The sequence below is a fragment of the Typopeltis vanoorti genome, chromosome 21 (genome assembly GCF_054136105.1).
Source record: "Typopeltis vanoorti isolate ZY-2024b chromosome 21, IOZ_Tvanoo_1.0, whole genome shotgun sequence".
In the NCBI taxonomy this organism is placed as follows: Eukaryota; Metazoa; Arthropoda; class Arachnida; order Uropygi; family Thelyphonidae; genus Typopeltis; species Typopeltis vanoorti.
In genome coordinates this window covers 65,128,329-65,148,680 of record NC_143569.1, presented here as the reverse complement: position 1 = coordinate 65,148,680, position 20,352 = coordinate 65,128,329, and the positions used below count along the sequence as shown (strand labels likewise).

The following is a 20,352-nucleotide window of genomic DNA, read 5'->3' as shown; positions in this document are numbered from 1 at the left end:
GGACAGTATGGCTTTGTGAAAGGTTGGTTATGCCTTAGTAATCTACTAATGCTTTATTATATAGTAATCTACTAATGCTTTATTATAGAGAGACAGCTGAGTTGGATAAAGAGAATGGCTACATGATGATACTGCTGGATTTTGCAAAGGCATTTGACAGGATACCATATGGAACTCTCTGGATACAAGGGTAGCTGAGAGACAAACTCTGTCACTGACTATAGGTATGTCACAGAGCTCTGTGCTTGGACCATTGCTGTTTAGTTTGTATATAAATGATCTAAGAAATAATTTGAAGGGAGATATTCAGTTGTTTGCTGATGATGCAAAGTTGGGTAGGATAATAGTTAATCAAGGTGATGTAAAAAGCTTGCAGGATGATTTGAATAGGCTGACAGTATGGGCAAAACACAGTTGGTGTCAATTCAATGTGTAAAAGTGTAAATTTATGCATTTTGGGATAAAAAGGTTCTAAGCTGGGAACTGTACTTCAGAAAATTGATGAAGCCAGGGATTTGGGGATAGATGTAATACAAAGAGTGTTGAAATTAAGAAGGCATACTACTAATGCAGCCAGGATAGTTCACAGGATTACTTGATTATTAAAGAACACAATAACAAGCAGAGATAAGGGAGTTATCATTCCTCTTTATAAAGCCTTGATATGACCACATCTGGATTACTGTGTTTGGGTATGGTCACCTGGGTTTCTTGGAGATGAGGAAGTTGTGGTGAGGATTCAGAGGCAAGTGGCATATGGAATACTCTTCATGAGGATAGATTGAGGGTTTGTGGGTTGCAAAAATTGGCTGATAGGTGAAAAAGGGGATATAGGATAGAAATATTTAAATTACTTAAAGGATTTTATAGGATTAATACAAAGGAAATATTTGACTAGAGGGAACAGCACAAGAGGTCATCCCTGGAAGTTAGGTAAGAGTGTGATTAGCAAGGGTGTGAGGACTTGATTTTTCTCTTGGAGAGTGGTGAATGAGTGGAATGATTGCCAGAGCTGGTTGTGAGTGCTTTATCTGTTAATGGTGTCATGAAGAGGTATGTCAATGGAGATGTCTGTGCAATAATAATAATAATAATAACTTGGAGAAAAATTGTTGATAGGAGATAAGTAACGAAATATTAATCATGCACTGTTATAGTAGCTTGTGGATCCCTTGAAGGTGAAAACTGGGAAATTATTATTATTAAGAGAGACTTCCAGGTAGTCAGGGACTCATCAAGAGAGGCTACAATCCTGATATCATTTTTAATGATCTCTGGTTGCATTCTCTCCACTGTATCAAAATCACCATGGAAACCGGGAGACTAGAGCTGTGCATAATAGTCCAAGCGAAGTCTTATGAAAGTCTACAAAAGAGACAAAATGACTTCTTTATCTTTACATGTCAAAGTTTGTTTCAGCATTCCAGTTATCCCCTGAGCTGTATTTGCTATATTTGCTATATGGCCCTTGATCTTCAACTCCTTATCTATTAAAACTCCAAGATCACAAGTCTGATCTGTTTTTTTCTAGCATAAATCCACTGAATATAATATGACACTAGACATCTCATCACACCAAAGTGCATGAATTTACATTTGCTAACACTGAACTAACAGCCATTCTCACAATTCCAGCCTATTCAAATCATTCCGCAAGTTTGCAAGTCACAAGCATTTCTGATTAGCTTGCCTATCTTTACATCATCAATAAATAGCTGTATGCCTCCTGTCAAATCCTTCCCAATATCATTAAGGTGTACACTGAATAACAATGGACCAAGGACTGATCCTTCTGGTACACCACTGCAGATGTCTGCAAATCTTGCAGTTGCACATTCTCCATATAATACTTTTTTATGTCAGTCAGCCAGCCATATTCTTATCTGAATAATATGAGCACGTAAACACAAGAAAGATATTTAATTAGCCAAATATTTCGGTCTGAAAATTGCAGACCATCTTCAGTGGCACTACAAGAACAGTTTTAAAAAATACAAGGTGGAATACTAACAATAGACCATTTAAAAATAGAACAAGCGGCATGATGTTATATCACTAAGTATTAAAGGGAATATTATTAAGCAGAGACATGATTGAAATAAAGATATTAATTAATAATATTAAATAATATAAAATTAATATGAATTAATGAGTTATCCAGATTAGACTTTCCGAGATTTTTGATACAGATATACAGTCATTCCGATTCAGATTAGGACGATGGAGTAATGCTTCTATGCTTTCTTTGAATAAACGTTCAAATTTATAGCGAGATCTATGTAAGAGGCGAGTTTTTGACCAAAGGATGTTGTGGTTAGTTTCAATCCCGTGCTGAGCCAATCCAGATTTTTCAGGTTTGTTGTGATGAATGGAGGATTGATGTTCTTGGATTCTTTTTTCAAGAGAGCATCCAGTTTGTCCAAAATAGGAGAGATCTTTTTCTTTTTTAAACAGTATCAATTCCTTACATCATCGTATAAAGTTTACTATGGAAATGAGAAAAAACAACCAGTTATCATTTTTAAACGTTCTCCTCATCTGGTCACCTTCAAATACTCTTACAACTACAGTTTACAGGAAACCAACCTTCACAGGTCGGTATATTCTTAAAGAATCAGCCCATCATCCTTGTCAAAAAACAGGAATCATAAAATGTCTAATCAGAAGAGCCAAAACTAATTGTTCTACTTCTAATTTTCTACAGAAAGAACTTTCTACTATCCAACAACACATGAAACTCAGTTGCTTTTCCAAAAAGAGTACACAACATCTTCTCGATTCTTATAATCCACCACTAAACAACAAAGATTCAACACGTTGAGTTCCAATTCCATACATCTCCAGGATTTCAGAACCTATCTCAAGAATTCTGAAGAAATAAGAGTTAACAGCTACGTATTCGCCTATTAACAAATTATCTTCCAATTTTCATTCTCCTAAAGACAAACGCTCAACTATGTCTCTTCCTGGAGTTTATCAAATTCCCAGCAACTGTGATCTCTCCTATTTTGGACAAACTGGATGCTCTCTTGAAAAAAGAATCCAAGAAAATCAATCCTCCATTTATCACAACAAACCTGAAAAATCTGGATTGGCTCAGCACGGGATTGAAACTAACCACAACATCCTTTGGTCAAAAACTCGCCTCTTACATAGATCCTGCTATAAATTTGAACATTTATTCAAAGAAAGCATAGAAGCATTACTCCATCATCCTAACCTGAATCGGAATGACTGTATATCTGTTTCAAAATTCTCGGAAAGTCTAATCTAGATAACTCATTAATTCATATTAATTTTATGTTATTTAATATTATTAATTAATATCTTTATTTCAATCATGTCTCTGCTTAATAATATTTTATTAGAAATATTTGGCTAATTAAATATCTTTCCTGTGTTTATGTGCTTATATTATTCAATCTTACGTCGCAAGTATCCTTAAAATATCATATTCTTATCTACACCCATATTCTCCAATTTATGCAACAGTCTTCCATGCTGTAATCTTTCAAAAGCCTAAAAGTATCATGACCTATGAATTCCCCTGGTCCAATTCAACAGTAATTTTATTATAGAATATGTGCAAGTTGTTTAAATATAACCAGAGCTGGTGCAACAGCTTGAGCAAACTGGGCATTTGCCCAGGGCGGCAAATTTTCATAAATTTATACAAAATTTTTAGGCATATTATTTTTTAAATATTTTTTATTTATATTACATGACACTAGTTTATATTATATAAATTTATATTTATATATTTTAACTATTTATATTTAAAGTCATCATCATTATCATCACCAAATTCCATGTACCCAAAAGGGGTGTACAGGATATGATAGTACTTCATGAAAAAATTATATCATTACTAACTTCCTATCTACAATTTTCCTCCAAATCAGTCTGTTACTTGTCAAGACTCCAACATTATCAGATCTTATATTTCTATCGTCTAAGGCACTTTGTACCGCATCAATCCACCTATATCTTGGTCTTCCTCTGGGTCGTTTTCCTGCCAACCTGGCAGAGAACACTTGTTTTGCTAATCTTTCCTCGCCCATTCTGTTTAGGTGACCATACCACCTCAGATTAGCTCTGCTAACATTCCTGGATGCAGACAATGTCAAGTTCTTTCTTAATATCCTCGTTTTTAATATGATATTGCCATTGATGCCATCTATTCATGCCTATAATCTTTCTCAGGACTCTCATATCTGCGGTCTCTAGTCTTTGGTCAAGTGTTTTACTTTTGACCCAGCTCTCAGATCCATAAGTTAAAACTGGTTTGAACACTGTCTTGTATACAGCTAATTTAGTGTTCCGACTAATTTCTCTCTTATTCCATATGAATTTATTCAGTTGACTTCCCACCATACCAGCTTTGTTGATTCTGTTGTCTATTTCTATATTTAATTTATCATTTTCACTAAAAATCGTGCCTAAGTAGCTGAAATGTTTTACTTGTTCCACAGGTTCTCCATTCAAAACACAGTTGATATTTACAACGATTCTACCAATTTTCATTGTCTTTGTCTTTTTATTGCTGACCTTCATACCATATCTATTACAACAGTTATTCAATTTAGTCAGGGAATCTTGCAAACTTGTAGTGGATTTATTTAGAAGTATAACATCATCCGCATAAAGCAAAGAGCTGACATTAACATCTCCAATTCTGATACTATGTTTAATACCACTTTCTTTCATAATGTGATCCATATAGATAACGAATAACAGAGGGGAAAATGTAAAATGTACATCCTTGTCTCACACCAGATTTAACATTAAACCATTTTCCTGTACTTCCATCAATTCTAACTGCTGATTTACAACTCAAATAAAGACTAAGTATTGCTGGATATAATGTCCCATTGACTATAACTGTAGCATTTGGAATAGCTTCTCTCTTGGCACCTTGTCATATGCCTTTTCCCGATCTAGAAAACTTAAATACATATCTTTGTTATATTCCCATGATTTCCCAACTGTTTGTCATAAAGTGAAGATCTGATCCTCACAACCTCTATTTGTCCTGACTCCAGCTTGTTCTTCCACAATTCTTCTCAACTGTTTCTCAAGTATACTTGATATCTCTTACCAGAAACACTCAGTAGAGAAATACCTCTATAATTCTCAATTAAGTTCTATTTCCCTTTTTATATATGTATACTATTAGAGCTCTACTCGAATCATCAGGAATTCGCCCCTCTGTCCAGGTATGCAGTGCAGCCACTGTAAGATTTTAATACCACCATACTTCAGCATTTCTGGTCAAATATCATCTACTCCTGCTGCCTTTCCACATTTCAAGCCTTTGATGGCTTTTTCTACTTCAAGTATGGATATGTATTCCTGACTGTATGCCTGTTGAGTGTCTTTTACCACTGTGCTATCACTGCTTGTTTCATTTAGCAATTTTTCGAAATAATTACTCCATACTTCAAGAATATCTTTTTCTCACATTTTCATGTCACCTTTATCAACTCTAACTCCTTTTACAGCATTCTTTCCTCCATTTCTAAGCTTCTTCAACAACCTCCAGAATATCTTACTACCTTCTTGATATTTATTTTCTGTGTTCTTGCCAAAGTCTTCCCATGAGTTTTGTTTAGCTAGTTTTACACAGTGTTTAGCTTTCTTACATTTGTCTCTGTATTCTCTAAGAGCACAAGCTGACTTATTTGCCAAGAACTTTCGATATGCTTTCTTCTTTTCCTTCACTGCCTCTTAAACTTCCCGTGTCCACCATGGAGTTCTGATTTTTCTATCCTTGCAGACAACCTCACCACATGCCTCTCTGGCTGAATCAATCAGGGTTTTCTTCAAGGCTTGCCACTGAATCTCCAAGGTTTGGTTTTCTTGTTTTCAAACTCTTTCATTTTTTCTTCAATAATCTTTGTGTATTTTAGTCTACAGTTCACATCTGAGAGCTGCTCAACTTTTATTCACTTTAAAACTTTCTTACATGTTATTCTTTTCAATATGAAATTCAATTTTATCCTGCTCAAGACTAAACAGTGATCACTTCCAATTTCAAATTCTCTATATGTTATTGTTGATAGATAAAACATCACTATCAACAGTAACATAGTCAATGGGACTTTTCTTATCCCTTGCCTCTTCTCTGCATGTGAATTTGTGCACTTTTTTATGTTGGAACATGATGTTAGTAATAACCAGTCCATGTCCTGAGCAGAAATCCAACAGGCATTTGCCATTATTATTAGCTTTGCTCTTTTCTCCAAATTTTCCCAAAATATTTTTGTATGTGTGACAATCACTTCCTACTCTGCTATTTAGATCCTCAACAAGGACCAACTTTTCCTTTTTCATTGTGTCAGTAGCTTTCTCCAGAGCCTCGAAAAATTCCTCCACCTCTACCTTAGTAGAACCTTCTGTGGGATCATAGGCACAAATAAGTCTCACTGTCCAGTTTCCCATTCTGATATTTGCCCACATCACTCTACTTGAGACCGCCTGCAATTCAAAAAGATTAGTCTCGTATTCAGTGTTGAATATTATGGCTATCCCTTCTTTTCCTTGATTGTCATTGCCTGAATATAACATTTTGTATTTATTGCTCAGAAAGATCTCACCAGTTTTTGTCTTTTTTGTTTCAGTCACCCCTATTATGTCGATCTGGTACTTATCTAATTCCTCAGCCAGCTCCATTTCTTTGCCATTCAGGCTTCTTATGTTGATAGTACCGATCTTTAACTCTGGTGATGTTAAGTTGGGGGGGGGGGGGGGGGTGCTTTCAGATTTCTTCCAGTAGTTGACTTTTTGGTGTGTGCCCTGGTTCCCTGGCGAATTGCTAACTAAAATTTTAAGAAAAATCAACAGGATTAACTTTGTTTTTAATTCTTTTCACTCTGCTAAGAGGATTTAAAAAAAAAAAAATGAGTATTCCAAAATGCCACAAGAAATAAAGTAATTTTTACAATTTAATCCTCTTAGTATCAACAGGGTATTCAGAGGTGCAAAATAAAATCAGATCATTATCTGTTACAAGAAAAACTGAGAATACCTTCAAGAGTTAAAAACTGACCATATCAATAATGCAAAGAGAAGTCCTCATTAATTCTTTAGAGTTCAGCTCTAAAGGATTATTGGGGATTAATGATAAATCTAAAGGATTAATTACCTCTATCTGCAATTAATAAATGAAAAACTAAAACAAATAAAAGAAAATAATGATATATTAAAGGAATGGAATAATTTAAAAACCACATTGGAAAATGCAGCAACAAAATGTCTTGGAACAAAACTTAAATAGAAGAGGAGGAGAAGAGAAATAAGAAACTGGGATGAGAATTTTGAAACAATAATCAAAGACAAGAATGAAGCATATATACAATGGATAAATACAAAATCACTAGAGGCAAAAATTAATTATAAACATAAAAAAAGCAACAGAAAATTATTTGTGGCAAAGCATTTTTTCATTGTAAAGTGTACTAAATATTAAGTACAGCAATCCCTCGATTAATGCGTTCTTTAAAACAGGCGCATTAATCAAAAATGCACTAATCGAATATAGTAACCTATGGGAAAATGTATAATTCGTTCCTCAGATTTCTTTTTTGACCCTTAATTTTTTTTTATAAAAGAATTAGGGTATGTCTCAGGGCCTAGTTAAAGGAAAACTATGAAGGCTGAAAGATAATAAAACATATTCAAAATATAAATATTATTCTGGAGGGCATTCTGTTTCTTTTTTTCATACAACTGCCTCTTCTGCAAATTTTCCTACTTCTCACTTCACAAGGGCCAGTCTCGAAGTATTGCTACTTAAAAGTTTCGGTTGCAAAATATTTAAAATTTACTTAAGTATGAAGAGCTAATAAGCTTCATTTCGGCAATGAAAACATTATTTAAATTAAGGGGATATTAAATCCCACATAGTTTTAAAACCAAATAAGAAACTCAAAGATTGGAATCAGAGAGTTTCTTGCCGAATATAGTAAACTATAAAGTATCGGCGACCACTGGCGTGAGCAAATGCAAGTGACCCTAGCATGTAGTGCAATACCGGAAGACTCGTAGCAAAGTCGGTAAATTCTGATCGCTATTCTTAGGTATTTTCCATAATGTAAAAACACATTTCCTAGGAAATGTATGCTCTTATTACATTATGGTAGGGAGGTCACTACCCAGACCGGTTTCAGCCTTTTTTGAGGCTTCATCAGTGAGTAGCTAGACCTAATACCAAAGTGTATAGTGAAAAGAACTTATATACTCTGCGATACGAGTTTCGAAACAGGCGCAACCATTAAGTTACTTAAGTATGAAGAGCTAATAAGCTTCATTTCGGCAATGAAAACATTATTTAAATTAAGGGGATATTAAATCCCTTATAGTTTTAAACCCGAATAAGAAACTCAAAGATTGGAATCAGAGTTTCTTGCCAAATATAGTAAACTATAAAGTATCGACATACATTTCCTAGGAAAATGTGTTTTTACATTATGGAAAATACCTAAGAATAGCGATCAGAATTTACCGACTTTGCTACGAGTCTTCCGGTATTGCACTACGTGCTAGGGTCACTTGCATTTGCTCACACCAGTGGTCGCCGATACTTTATAGTTTACTATATTCAGCAAGAAACTATCTGATTCCAATCTTCAAGTTTCTTATTCAGTTTTAAAACTATGTGGGATTTAATATCCCCTTAATTTAAATAATGTTTTCATTGCCGAAATGAAGCTTATTAGATCTTCATACTTAAGTAACTTAATGGTTGCACCTGTTTGGAAACTCGTATCGCAGAGTATATAAGTTCTTTTCGCTATACACTTTGGTATTAGGTCTAGCTACTCACTGATGAAGCCTCAAAAAAAGGCTGAAACCGGTCTGGGTAGTGACCTCCCTACCATAATGTAATAACAGCATACATTTCCTAGGAAATGTGTTTTTACATTATGGAAAATACCTAAGAATAGCGATCAGAATTTACCGACTTTGCTACGAGTCTTCCGGTATTGCACTACGTACTAGGGTCACTTGCATTTGCTCACGCCAGTGGTCGCCGATACTTTATAGTTTACTATATTCGGCAAGAAACTCTCTGATTCCAATCTTTGAGTTTCTTATTCGGTTTTAAAACTATGTGGGATTTAATATCCCCTTAATTTAAATAATATTTAAAATTTGTTTCTGTGAAATCTCTTTGGGCTTGTCAGTGTTTAAATTTTCTTCATATTCTTCAAGATCTTCCCACTGTGTATCTAAATTTAGCAGGTCGGAATCACTCAGCTTCTCAGAATGAGATTTAATTAACTTAGATTCATTTGGGAAGCCTCTAAAATCATTCATACAATGTGGAAGAATGTGCTTCCAAATGGATCGCATATTGCTAGCAGTAATTTCATTCGACTTTGCGACTTTATAACCAAGCTGATATTTCTCTGATTTAGCCAGAAAAGCCTTGGAAGGCATTGGCTTCCAAAGAAAGGCCAGTTTCACCGACATTAAATATTTGTTAGTCACAACAGCCCCCTTCTTGTACAATTTTCTTCAAATCTCTGGATAATTTGCAGCCACCTCCTTATCAGCACTTGCAGCTTTGCCTGTGATTAGAACAGTATGTATGCTATTTCTCAAACCACCCAGCACTAATGTGGAATTCTTCTTTTCCATCATTGATAGCCCTTTCTTTCAAGTTGCAAAGAGACTTAATGCTTTTGATTTAATAAGGCCAGTTCTTAGCAGGATCCGTTTTTGGTTCAGAACTTCGATCCGTGTACAAAGAAGTCTCTCTAATTCAATCATTATAATACTTTGTATTCAGCAGCTTAAAATTGCTCTTATAGTTGATTCACCCATTTTTGTGTTCTTGTCTTATCTTTGCTCTGGACTCACCTTGTTCTATTTCTTTATTATTTTAAGTTTTTCTTCCAATGAGATTACTTTTCGAATCATTTTCACACTTTTTTGCTCACTAATTCTTTTACTCATGATGAAAGATTGGAAAAATACTTTAAAATAAAATTTTAAAAAATGTAAGGAAAATAATTGCAAAGGAGGTACGAGATATGATCAGGAAACTGCTATGTAATTAGCAGACGACAAAAATTTTGGCAGTAAAAATTGAGAACATAGTATACATAGTGTACATGGAAATAGTGTAGTATGCCATTAAAAATAACTCTATAAAATGTTTCAAATCGGTAACTAAATTATTTCATTCTTGTGAGTGATTTTTTAAAATAGTTAACCATAAAAAATGTATAGATAGAAAAAATCCGTAGCATTTATTTTTAAGATGATATAGTCACACTAATCGAATTTGGGTATTGAAAAAAATGACACACTTATCGAAAATGCATTAATCGAGGGATTACTGTATGTGCAAATATATCATAACAGTCAGATTGACAGCATACAGAGACTCTTACGTAGTTATACTGTATGTTTCTTTTCCCTTAACTATTTAAGAGTCATTCCATCCAGGATTTGGGTATTATGGATCTCCATGTATTTCTATTTTTGGCTATTTATTCTTTTCCTTTCTAGATAGTTCAGCCCGACCAGTCCTTTACATTTTTCAATGTTGTCGAATTTTTTTTAAAACTTCAATTCTTCCTTATAATAAATCATTTTGAAGACTTTCATCATCATCAAATTCCTGATATATACTCTCAAGGGGTGTACAGGATATGATAAAAATCGTGCCTAAAAATCATGAAAAAATACATCTTATATATAAAAATACTAACTTCCTATCTACAATTTTTCTCCAAATCAATCTGTTACCTGTCAAGTCTCCAACATTATTAGATCTTATATTCCTGTCTTCTAAGGCATTTTTTACTGTATCAATCCACCTATATCTTGGTCTTCCTCTGGGTCTTTTTCCTACCAACCTGGCAGAGAACAATTGTTTTGCTAATCTTTCCTCTCCAATTCTGTTTATGTGACAATACCATCTGAGATTAGCTCTGCTAAAGCATTCCTGGATGCTGACAATGTCAAGTTCTTTCCTAATATCCTCATTTTTAATATGATATTGCTATTGATGCCATCTGTTTATGCCCCTTAATCTTTCTCAGGACTCTCATATCTGCGGTCTCTAGTCTTTGGTCAAGTGTTTTACTTCTCATAAGTTAAAATTGGCTTAAATACTGTCTTGCTTTCCTACCATATGAGTTTTGTTGATTCTGTTGTGTCTATTTCCATATTTAATTTACCATTTTCACTAAAAATCGTGCCTAAGTAGCTGAAATGTTTTACTTGTTCTATAGGTTCTCCATTCACAATGCAGTTTATATTTTCAATGTTTCTGCCTGTTTTAATTGTCTTTGTAATGCTGACCTTCATACCATATCTATTACAACAGTTATTCAATTTAGTCAGGGAATCTTGTAGACTTGTAGCAGATTTATTTAGACGTATAACATCATCTGCATAAAGCAAGGAGCTGACATTAACTTCTCCAATTTTGATATCAGGTTTAATACCCTATTCCTTCATAATGTGATCCATATAGATAATGAATAACAGAGGGGATGTTGTACATTCTTCTCTGACACCAGATTTAACATTAAACCATCTTCCTGTACTTCCTTCAATTCTAACTGCTGACTTACAATTCAATAAAGACTAACATTATATCAAGTATTGCTTGATATAATGCCCCACTGACACTATATAACTGTAGCATTTCGAATAGCTTATCTCTTTGCCTTTTCCAGATCTACAAAACTTAAATACAGATCTTTGTTATATTCCCATGATTTTGTAAAGGGAAAATCTGTTCCTGACAGAGTCTATTTGGCCTGAATCCAGCTTGTTCTTCACCAAGCTTCTCTTCCACACAATTCTTCTCAACCATTTCTCAAGTATACTTGCATATATCTTATCAGTAACACTCAGTAGAGAAATACTTCTGTAATTCTCACATTCAGTTTTATTTCCCTTTTTTATATATGGGTACTATGAGAGCTCTACTCCAATCATCTGGAATTCGTATCTCTGTCCAGGCCTTCTGAACTATGCAGTGCCGCCACTACAAGACTTTTATACCTCTATACTTTAGCATTTCTGGTCGAACATCATCTACTCCTGCTGCCTTTCCACATTTCAGGCTTTTGATGGCTTGAAGTTGAGTTTGGATGGGTTTTAGGATTTGTTCCAGTAGCTGAACAAATTTTGGCTGTTTGCCCTGGTTCCCTGGTGAAAACAACGGGGGGGGGGGGGGGGGGGGGGTTAACCGGCCGATGCCCCAGCGAGCATAAAATTCTGTCATGTTGTACCATCCTTTTTTATTTTGGTTTGAAGACTCTCATGTCTCCTAATATGATTTTTTTTTCTGCATGTTTTTAATCATTTCAATTTTAGGAGTAATGAAATCCATGCTCTTCTGTACATCTACATTTTGAAAGCAACAATCCTAATATCTTCCACACAGAGAAAAGTTTCTGCCACACAGAGAAAAGCAGTAGACAGTAAAGCATTTAAGCATTCTCAATCCAGGTCTCTCCCACCCTACAAATGTTAGCATTTTTTCATTCTGCTAAAGGTTGATTTTGCCATTTCTAATCTCTCTTTTGCATTTTCTACTTATTAAAGAACATTTAATTATAAATGTTCTAAATAAGTGTATTATTAGAATTGTATATACTTTTCTAACTTGACTTTTAACTTCGGAAGTATATTTTTCTCTGCTTACTATCACAATTTTTTTTTTTTTTTTGAATTTAATGTGAAGCCATATTTTTTACTATGTGTATTTATTCGATCTATTAATTTTATTCAAATCATCCTCACGTTCTCAGCAATCAACACAGCATCATCAGCATAATACGGTTTATTTATATTCCTTCCAGTTCCATTTACTCCCACTCGTGCATGCATTTTCATACTCCTCTGTTGTTATACACCGCCTCCTGTAACAAATATATTTTGGTTGGACTTTGCATATAGTCCAACCGAAAGCTTTTGTAGCATTACTCTGCTACAAAAAAACCACAAGGCATCACAGGTCACTCACTAACTCAAGAAATAAAAGAATAGCAGAAGACCAATTTCCTGTGTTACTGGAAGTGTAAAAAGCCCCCAAATGCACATATGGCAAACTGAAACATTCAAAGTTGCCATAAATATATATATATACCGCATGTGTATATATGGTTACACATATACAGGTATCCCTCGATTAACGTGGTTAATTAATCCCTCGATGTTACCACGTATATCAAAATTGCGTTAATCAAATCTAATAATCAATGGTAAAAATTACAATTCATCCATGATCGATTACTGTATTAATAATTCCTTTTATATGGTACTCTTTTAGGAAAGATAAAAAATGAATGCAAAGTAAATGTTTAATAAATACTTGTACCTACATTATTTACTGCAATTTTTTTTTATCAAAAGAAGTTATCAAGAGTCGTTTGAACAGTTTTAGTTTTTTTCTTATTGCCATAAATTCTACGATAACAAGCAAAACGACTCTCCAGACCTCGGTAATCAGGCAATAAAACATAAAGAAAAAAACTGCAAATATAATACATGATGGTACAAATTAAGTGGATATTGAATCCAACATTATTTCATAGCCGTATATAGAAACTACAAGAGTTTCGTGCCGAATATACAGAAACTATAAACATTGCGGCGGAAGCAAGCATAAGCAACCTTATGGGCAACTTGTAGTAAAGGTGGAGTCAGCTTCAGATCACTTTCCTGAGTATATTCCATAATGTAAAGCACATTTCTTAGAGGACATGTATGATATATAAGCCTTTGGCTATCTATTTCAGTAATAATACATGATGGTTTATTTATTTTCAGTTACAATCTAGAAATTATTGAACACAGAATTAAAAAAAAAAGACAACTAACCACACTATACTGACATCGGAGGTCGCAGTATCTCTCAGATACAATTTACTGTCAAATATCACAAACCTTTACATAACATGTGTTAAACCAAACTGACAGCCAAAAAACATGCGGAATATCACTCATAACATATGAATGCACAGCTACTCATTACCTCCAAGCTATGCACTGAATCGTGTAAGAATATTGATATTAAACATTTCACATGCATCTGTCAGATCAGATGCGAGCTCTGCAGGGTTAAAGGAGTATTAATCAAAACTCTTGCCGCGTATATCAAGGGATTGCCGCAATTAATTTCGGCGCGTTAAGCAAGGGATACATGTACTTAAGTGCATATGGTACTAGTGGGTACATTAACCACTCAGTCAATGTGGTCAATGGAATAACTTGCGGATTTGAAACCTGACATGTGCATGAAGAATGTTTCAGATTGCATTACGTGAGATGATTTCATCATCTAGTGTGAAGCCACCCTCATTTAGTGGAGGCCTGAAGTCACTTGAAAACAAGCCCCATGTTTGGTCTATAGACCAAACGTGGAACTCTACACTGAAAAAATAAGAAACAAAAATTCTTGTCCCACCCATGGTACTAATGTACTTCAAGTTCCAAATCCCTTTATAAATAAGAATCATATAAAATAAAGAAATAAAATAAAATGAATATATACTTCTTTTGGTTCATGTAGTTAATATATCATATAAAAAAACTGCTATATACAAAAAAATCTGGAAGGAAAGAGAAATATGGGTAAACTTCTTTTAGTATTACCCTTTCCTCTTCTTTCCTTGTGGCTTCCAGTAATTCTAGTTCTCTCTTCCTGTTAAATTCTGCCTGAGCTTGTTGCTCTCGAACTAGCCATAAACGATGCTGTCGCTCTCTGTAATATAATATAAACTTTAATATAATATCAAACCAAATTATTAACTTATCCTAATGAATATTAAAAAAAAATCTGAAAATATTTCATGTCTACTAAAAATTAGTGAAGTATAACTAATTAGCCTTATAAAATGGAGTGGAGCTGCCCTTAAAATATCAACATAAGCTACATATTAATGTTTTATTTGCTAAAAATTATTCAGTGAAATTTTAAATGTGTTATAAAGAATACAAATTTGAACATACAGGCAATCCAACAAAAGGATGAAGGCAGTCCATATGATGGTCATTTGTTGAGGAGCCCTCAATGCCAGACTACATCAAAAGCCTTGGAGATGTCAATGGTACGGACTTCTTCAACCCTTTCCATGGAATGAGTCCAGAGGTGCATGATGCAGGCCAGGAGATCTCCTGTGGATCTAGAGTGGTGAAATCAACACTGGTGGTCGCTAATTAGATGGCAGTTCTCAAGTGCCAAAGAAGTTGACTATTGATACCACGCTTTACTTAAATAAGGACAAAATAGGGTGAGATCAATATGTCAATAGCTTGATGGCATTTATCACTATTTTTTTTTTTTTTTTGGAACTGGCTGTATGTGAGTCTGCTTCAATGCTGTAAAGAGATGCTAACTGAATATAATTTAGTATATAGATGATAAAGAATGGGTGTTAGTTCAGGAGCACATCTTTTGTAAATAATAAGTAGAGTTCCATCAGGACTGGTTACCCTTGTAGAATCTAAGGTTTTCAAGATTCTTCTGATGTCTTTCTGGCAGAAGGTCACAAGAGGCATGAGATCCACGTTCTTGGGAAAGAAGGAGGTAATTTGTCATGATCATCTCTGGAGGAGTTGGAAAAGAAGAATGAAGCCAGAACATCAGCCTTGTCTTTAGGTGATGATACAATGCTACTATTAGAGTGAGAAAGAGAAGATAGCACAGATGGACAAAAGTTGCTCCCAACAAATTTGGTGTGGGACCAGAAAGCATGACTACCAGTGGCACAAGCGGCAAGTTTTCTACATTTATCTTTGATGAAATTAAGACTTAATCCTTTTAAGGAGGTTTTACAAGTGCTGTAGTCAACTGTATTCTGTGAAGGAAGCTGGTGTTTTGGTTTCAAACCACCTGTGATAGGCTAGTTGTTTTTCTTGGACCACCCTGTCACACTTCTTGGAGAACTATGGTTTGGATATAGGGTGGGAATTTTGAACAGTGCGAGGAATGAAAGCTTCCATTCCAATATGGATTATTTCTTACAGAAATAATCCATATTGGAATGGTCAATATGTTTCCAAGGTCAATGGTCAATATATTTCCAAGGTCAAACAGTAGTCTGACCTTTCCATGGTCAGACTACTATTAAATATAAAAGTAATGTAAGTCCTCCCACTTGGTATCATTGTAATGCTAGAGTACATGAGGTTCTGAATGATTGAAGGAAGGACGTTATATTTAGAGCTAGTTATGAATAAATGCAGAGTGTTGGTTGAGTTTTTCCATGTTATTTTTGTTTCAAACACTGTTTCACTAATCTTTCATCTCCCAATCTTTTTTAAATGACCATATCTTAGAGTACTTCTGCTTATGTCACTTTGAATATTAACAATATCAAGTTTTTTTTACTAATATAGCAGTTTTTAATATGGCTCTGCCACTGATGTCATCTTTTTTTCCCCACTAGAGGTCATGCCAGTAGAATAACCGGTGATCAAATCATTGTTTCTTTAGCTTAATGTGCGAAATGTAACTCAGCTTGTCCTTGTATATTTGTATATACTACTCCAGATGATGACCTTGATATGAAGGTCGAAATGTTGGGAAATTAAAAATAGTTATTTATAACATGGTTGTCAAGTCCATAATTTCCAAAATGAATGCTGATCACCGTGCAACACTAAAAGAAAGGATACTGATGTCATCTGTTTATTCCCCTAATTTTACACAAAAATCTATATCTGTAGTCTCCAGCTGTTGTTCAACTTTTCTTTCTAACATAACTGTTAGATCTATATGTTAAAATAAGTTTCAGATCTTGATTAATACTTGGTGTTTTTGGTTGCTCTTATTCCACATATATAGAACTATTCAACTACTATTCATTACTATTTCAGCTGTTAGTACAATTTTTAATTTATTATCTTAGCACACCAATTAGCTGTGCTACTGTATTTGATACCGTTTTTCTTAATATCAACCATATAGATAATGTTAAATTGATATTAAACATGAATAACAGAAGAGTTTGTGAATGGTCCTACTTTATGTCTTATTTAATATCAAACCATTTTCTTGTACATCCACCAATGCAAACTGCTGATTTGCAACTTATGTAAAAGTCAACATCTTTAAGCAAGCAGGACTATGTCTTGTGCATGATATGAATTAAGTGGAAACTTTCTTGACATATCAGGTGTTGATACATATTTACAATGTTTCAACACCTGATATATCAAGTTTCAATATTTTGAAAGTAATTATCTATATTCTATATAATCAAAAATTATATAGAATTTATTTAAAAACTTCAATATATTTTATCCAATATTATGTGGACATCGTCAGGGAGATAGACCATTAGTTACGTTCAAAAGATGAATAACTCATGCGTATGTCAGCTCATGTCTCAGTCGCAGGTGAAGTATATGATATTATGCTATTAGAGGTCAAAGGAACAATTTAAGGTGCGTAGATTAAAAAACCCAAAAAACTCATGAACAATTAATAACGATCACTTGGCAAAACTTGGATACCGGCATATAGTCTGATCAGTTGAAGTTCGGACGATTTCTTAGCCTTACACATGTTTCAAGGAAAAAGATGATCGAATTTGAACTTTCTGAATTGAAGAGTTTCGTCTGATTCCAAAAAGCTTTGTGCCTACTGTCAATAGAGTGAGAAGCAAGGTCAAACTTGTCAGATTCCAAAAGTGCAATCTGATTTCAAGTTATATAATATATGAATGCTTATTTGCTTTACATAAATCAGTTGGTTTATGCACCCAATGATTTCATAATAAACAGGTGTGACCACATATTTTCTGCAAATAAAAAATTGAAATAAGGTATTAGGACACCGTATTTGGTGCTACAATAAAACTTCTCTTACAATTTTGCTTGCATCTACATAGTCTAGGGTCCGTGGTAGGTGTTTTTCACTGTACAAGTTCATTCATTCCTGTTGCCTCTAATTACATTACTTACTCTGTCTCTGTACTGTATTCAGTGATACAGTGGTATCTCGCTAATCCGAACCTCTTTAGTCCGAACCCTCCAGTAATCCGAACTGCGGTTTGAAAGAAAAAAGTTTTATTTATTATGTATTACTATTTTATGTACTATTATTTTTATTTAATAATTATTATTTTAACTATTATTATTTATTTTATTATTATTATTACAGTACAGTATTTTTTTCATACTGTCGATTGTACGGTTATACTGGAGGACTATTTTGATTTATTGTGTATTTACGTTTGCTTTTTTTATACTGTACAGTATGTACTAAATTGTTGGCATGAATCAAAAATATACACAAAAAGAGGAAATTCAAAACGTGCATAATTTGATTAAAAATATAAATCCAGATGTTGAAATTTCACAAACAGATGTTGCGGAATGGATTACAGGTAGAAGCAAAAGGGAATTCGAAATCAAATCAGATGATGAAATTATAAATATGACGCTACAGAATGAATTACAAGACGATGATGACGATGAAGAACTCGAACTTTTCGCTAATCTGAACGAGCACGGTTTTCATTAGTTCGGATTAGTGAGATACCACTGTATAATAAATCTTCTACTTTGTTTTGTTTGCATACATCACTATGATGCTGTCTGTGGATGAGAGGAATTTTTCTCTATATAGGGAAATTTCGATTACATTCATGGAAAGAGCAAATATAATAAGTAAAAATGTGTTTATTTCTGCAAATAAAATGAATCTTCTATATTTTACAAGAAAAGGCCAATGATGTTTCAACAAAATATCAGCATATCTGGGATTTATACTATGTAAAAAAAAGTGTACACTGTTCATAACGATCACTATCAAATAAAAGAAAATTCTTAGAAAACAATCAAGTGTAATTTAAATTTAAAAAAAAAAATAGAAATAAATACACATAACAATTCTTTCTTTTAAGGTTACACGGCGGTCAGCATTCATAGTGAAGAATTTATGGAGACACAACACACATGCTAGAATAACACTTTACTTATCATTAAGAAAGTAACATTCAATGTTTCGACCTCTGTATTCATCAGGATAACATACATATGTTTTCCTGATGATGAGGATACACCTTCAAACACAAAGCCCTAACAATTTGCTCCAATAAACAATTTGAACCAGGAATTTGAAATTATTAACCAAACCTTTGTAAAAAATGGCTACAATAAAACAACAACAAAAAAAAGTTCACAACATCCTCCATAAAAATGCCATTAAAAGCAAAAAAGATTACAAGAATGCCATATATTAGGGGCATTTTGGAAAAAATAGATAGAATACTACTTAAGTACAATATTAAGACACCCTTCGAACCCACAGCAAAATTAAGAAAATTTACTTAGCTCTTCCAAAGATCCTCTTCCATGTCTTGTCCACCCAGGGTCTACCTTACATAGGGGAAACAGGATGCACCATCTCAATTAGAAAAGATGAACACAAATGCCACATTAAATACCTCCACTATGGTAATACAGGCATGTCAGACCATGAACTACAAACATGTCACAGAACTGACTGGAAAGGCACCAAGTCCCTACACCGCACCAAAACCAGGTTTGAAAGAAAATTCAAAGAAGCCTGTGAAATGCTGAAACATCATCTAAATCTGAACAAGAATCGTGGATTAATTATGCCAAGAATTTGGAGGACCCAACCCATATAGCATCCAGAACAACCCCAAACAAAAGAAAATCTTAATACGAAAGAACTTTAGAAATTGTTTAATGTAGGTTTTTTTCCTCCCACCAGAGGTCAAGCTAGGGTAAATGATTAACCAACATTTAGATTCATTTTACTTTTGCATAGTGTAGTGTCATGTAGCTTGTATCCTGCACATATCCATGTTTTCCTGATGATGACCTCAATATAGAGGTCAAAACATCGAATGTTATTTTCACTATGAAATACATATAACAAGCAGAACGAATCGTACAGGACGATTTCTTGATTAGCATTCCATCACTGCATAGGTAATTCGTGCTACATTTAGATGTTATATCTGTTCAATGCTATTATTTCAATGGATATGTCCCCCCCCCCCCCCCCCAAACCAATAGTTATTTACTAAGCAAGAAATGTATATTATTGATTAATTATTTATATTTCGCAAACAAATCTATTTTTCTCTCATCATAACACTTTTTTTTTAAAATTATGCCCGCATTAATGCAAACATGCATGTCTAGAGATTATAGGATAATATGCAATTCATTCTTTCCCATAGTAACTTAACGGATACACATAAAACACCATAACTATAAATTATCAGTAATACATTTGTCTTTAATAAAAGTATTTCTATTCACATTTATTCTTTCCCTCCTTTATATAAGCCAGTCATTCTTTCATATATATATATATATATATACACATTACAGTAT

The 20,352-nt window shown here is 33.9% G+C and overlaps 1 protein-coding gene across 1 annotated transcript in view; it reads right to left on the bottom strand.

The window, feature by feature from the left end:
- LOC150094927 (uncharacterized) overlaps window positions 1-20,352 on the bottom strand; it is a 259,949-nt gene that overhangs the window by 158,238 nt on the left and 81,359 nt on the right. The window contains exon 4 of the mRNA XM_090411150.1: window positions 14,626-14,734. Coding sequence (XP_090267276.1) covers window positions 14,626-14,734 — 109 coding nt within the window. The remainder of the gene's footprint in view (window positions 1-14,625; window positions 14,735-20,352) is intronic.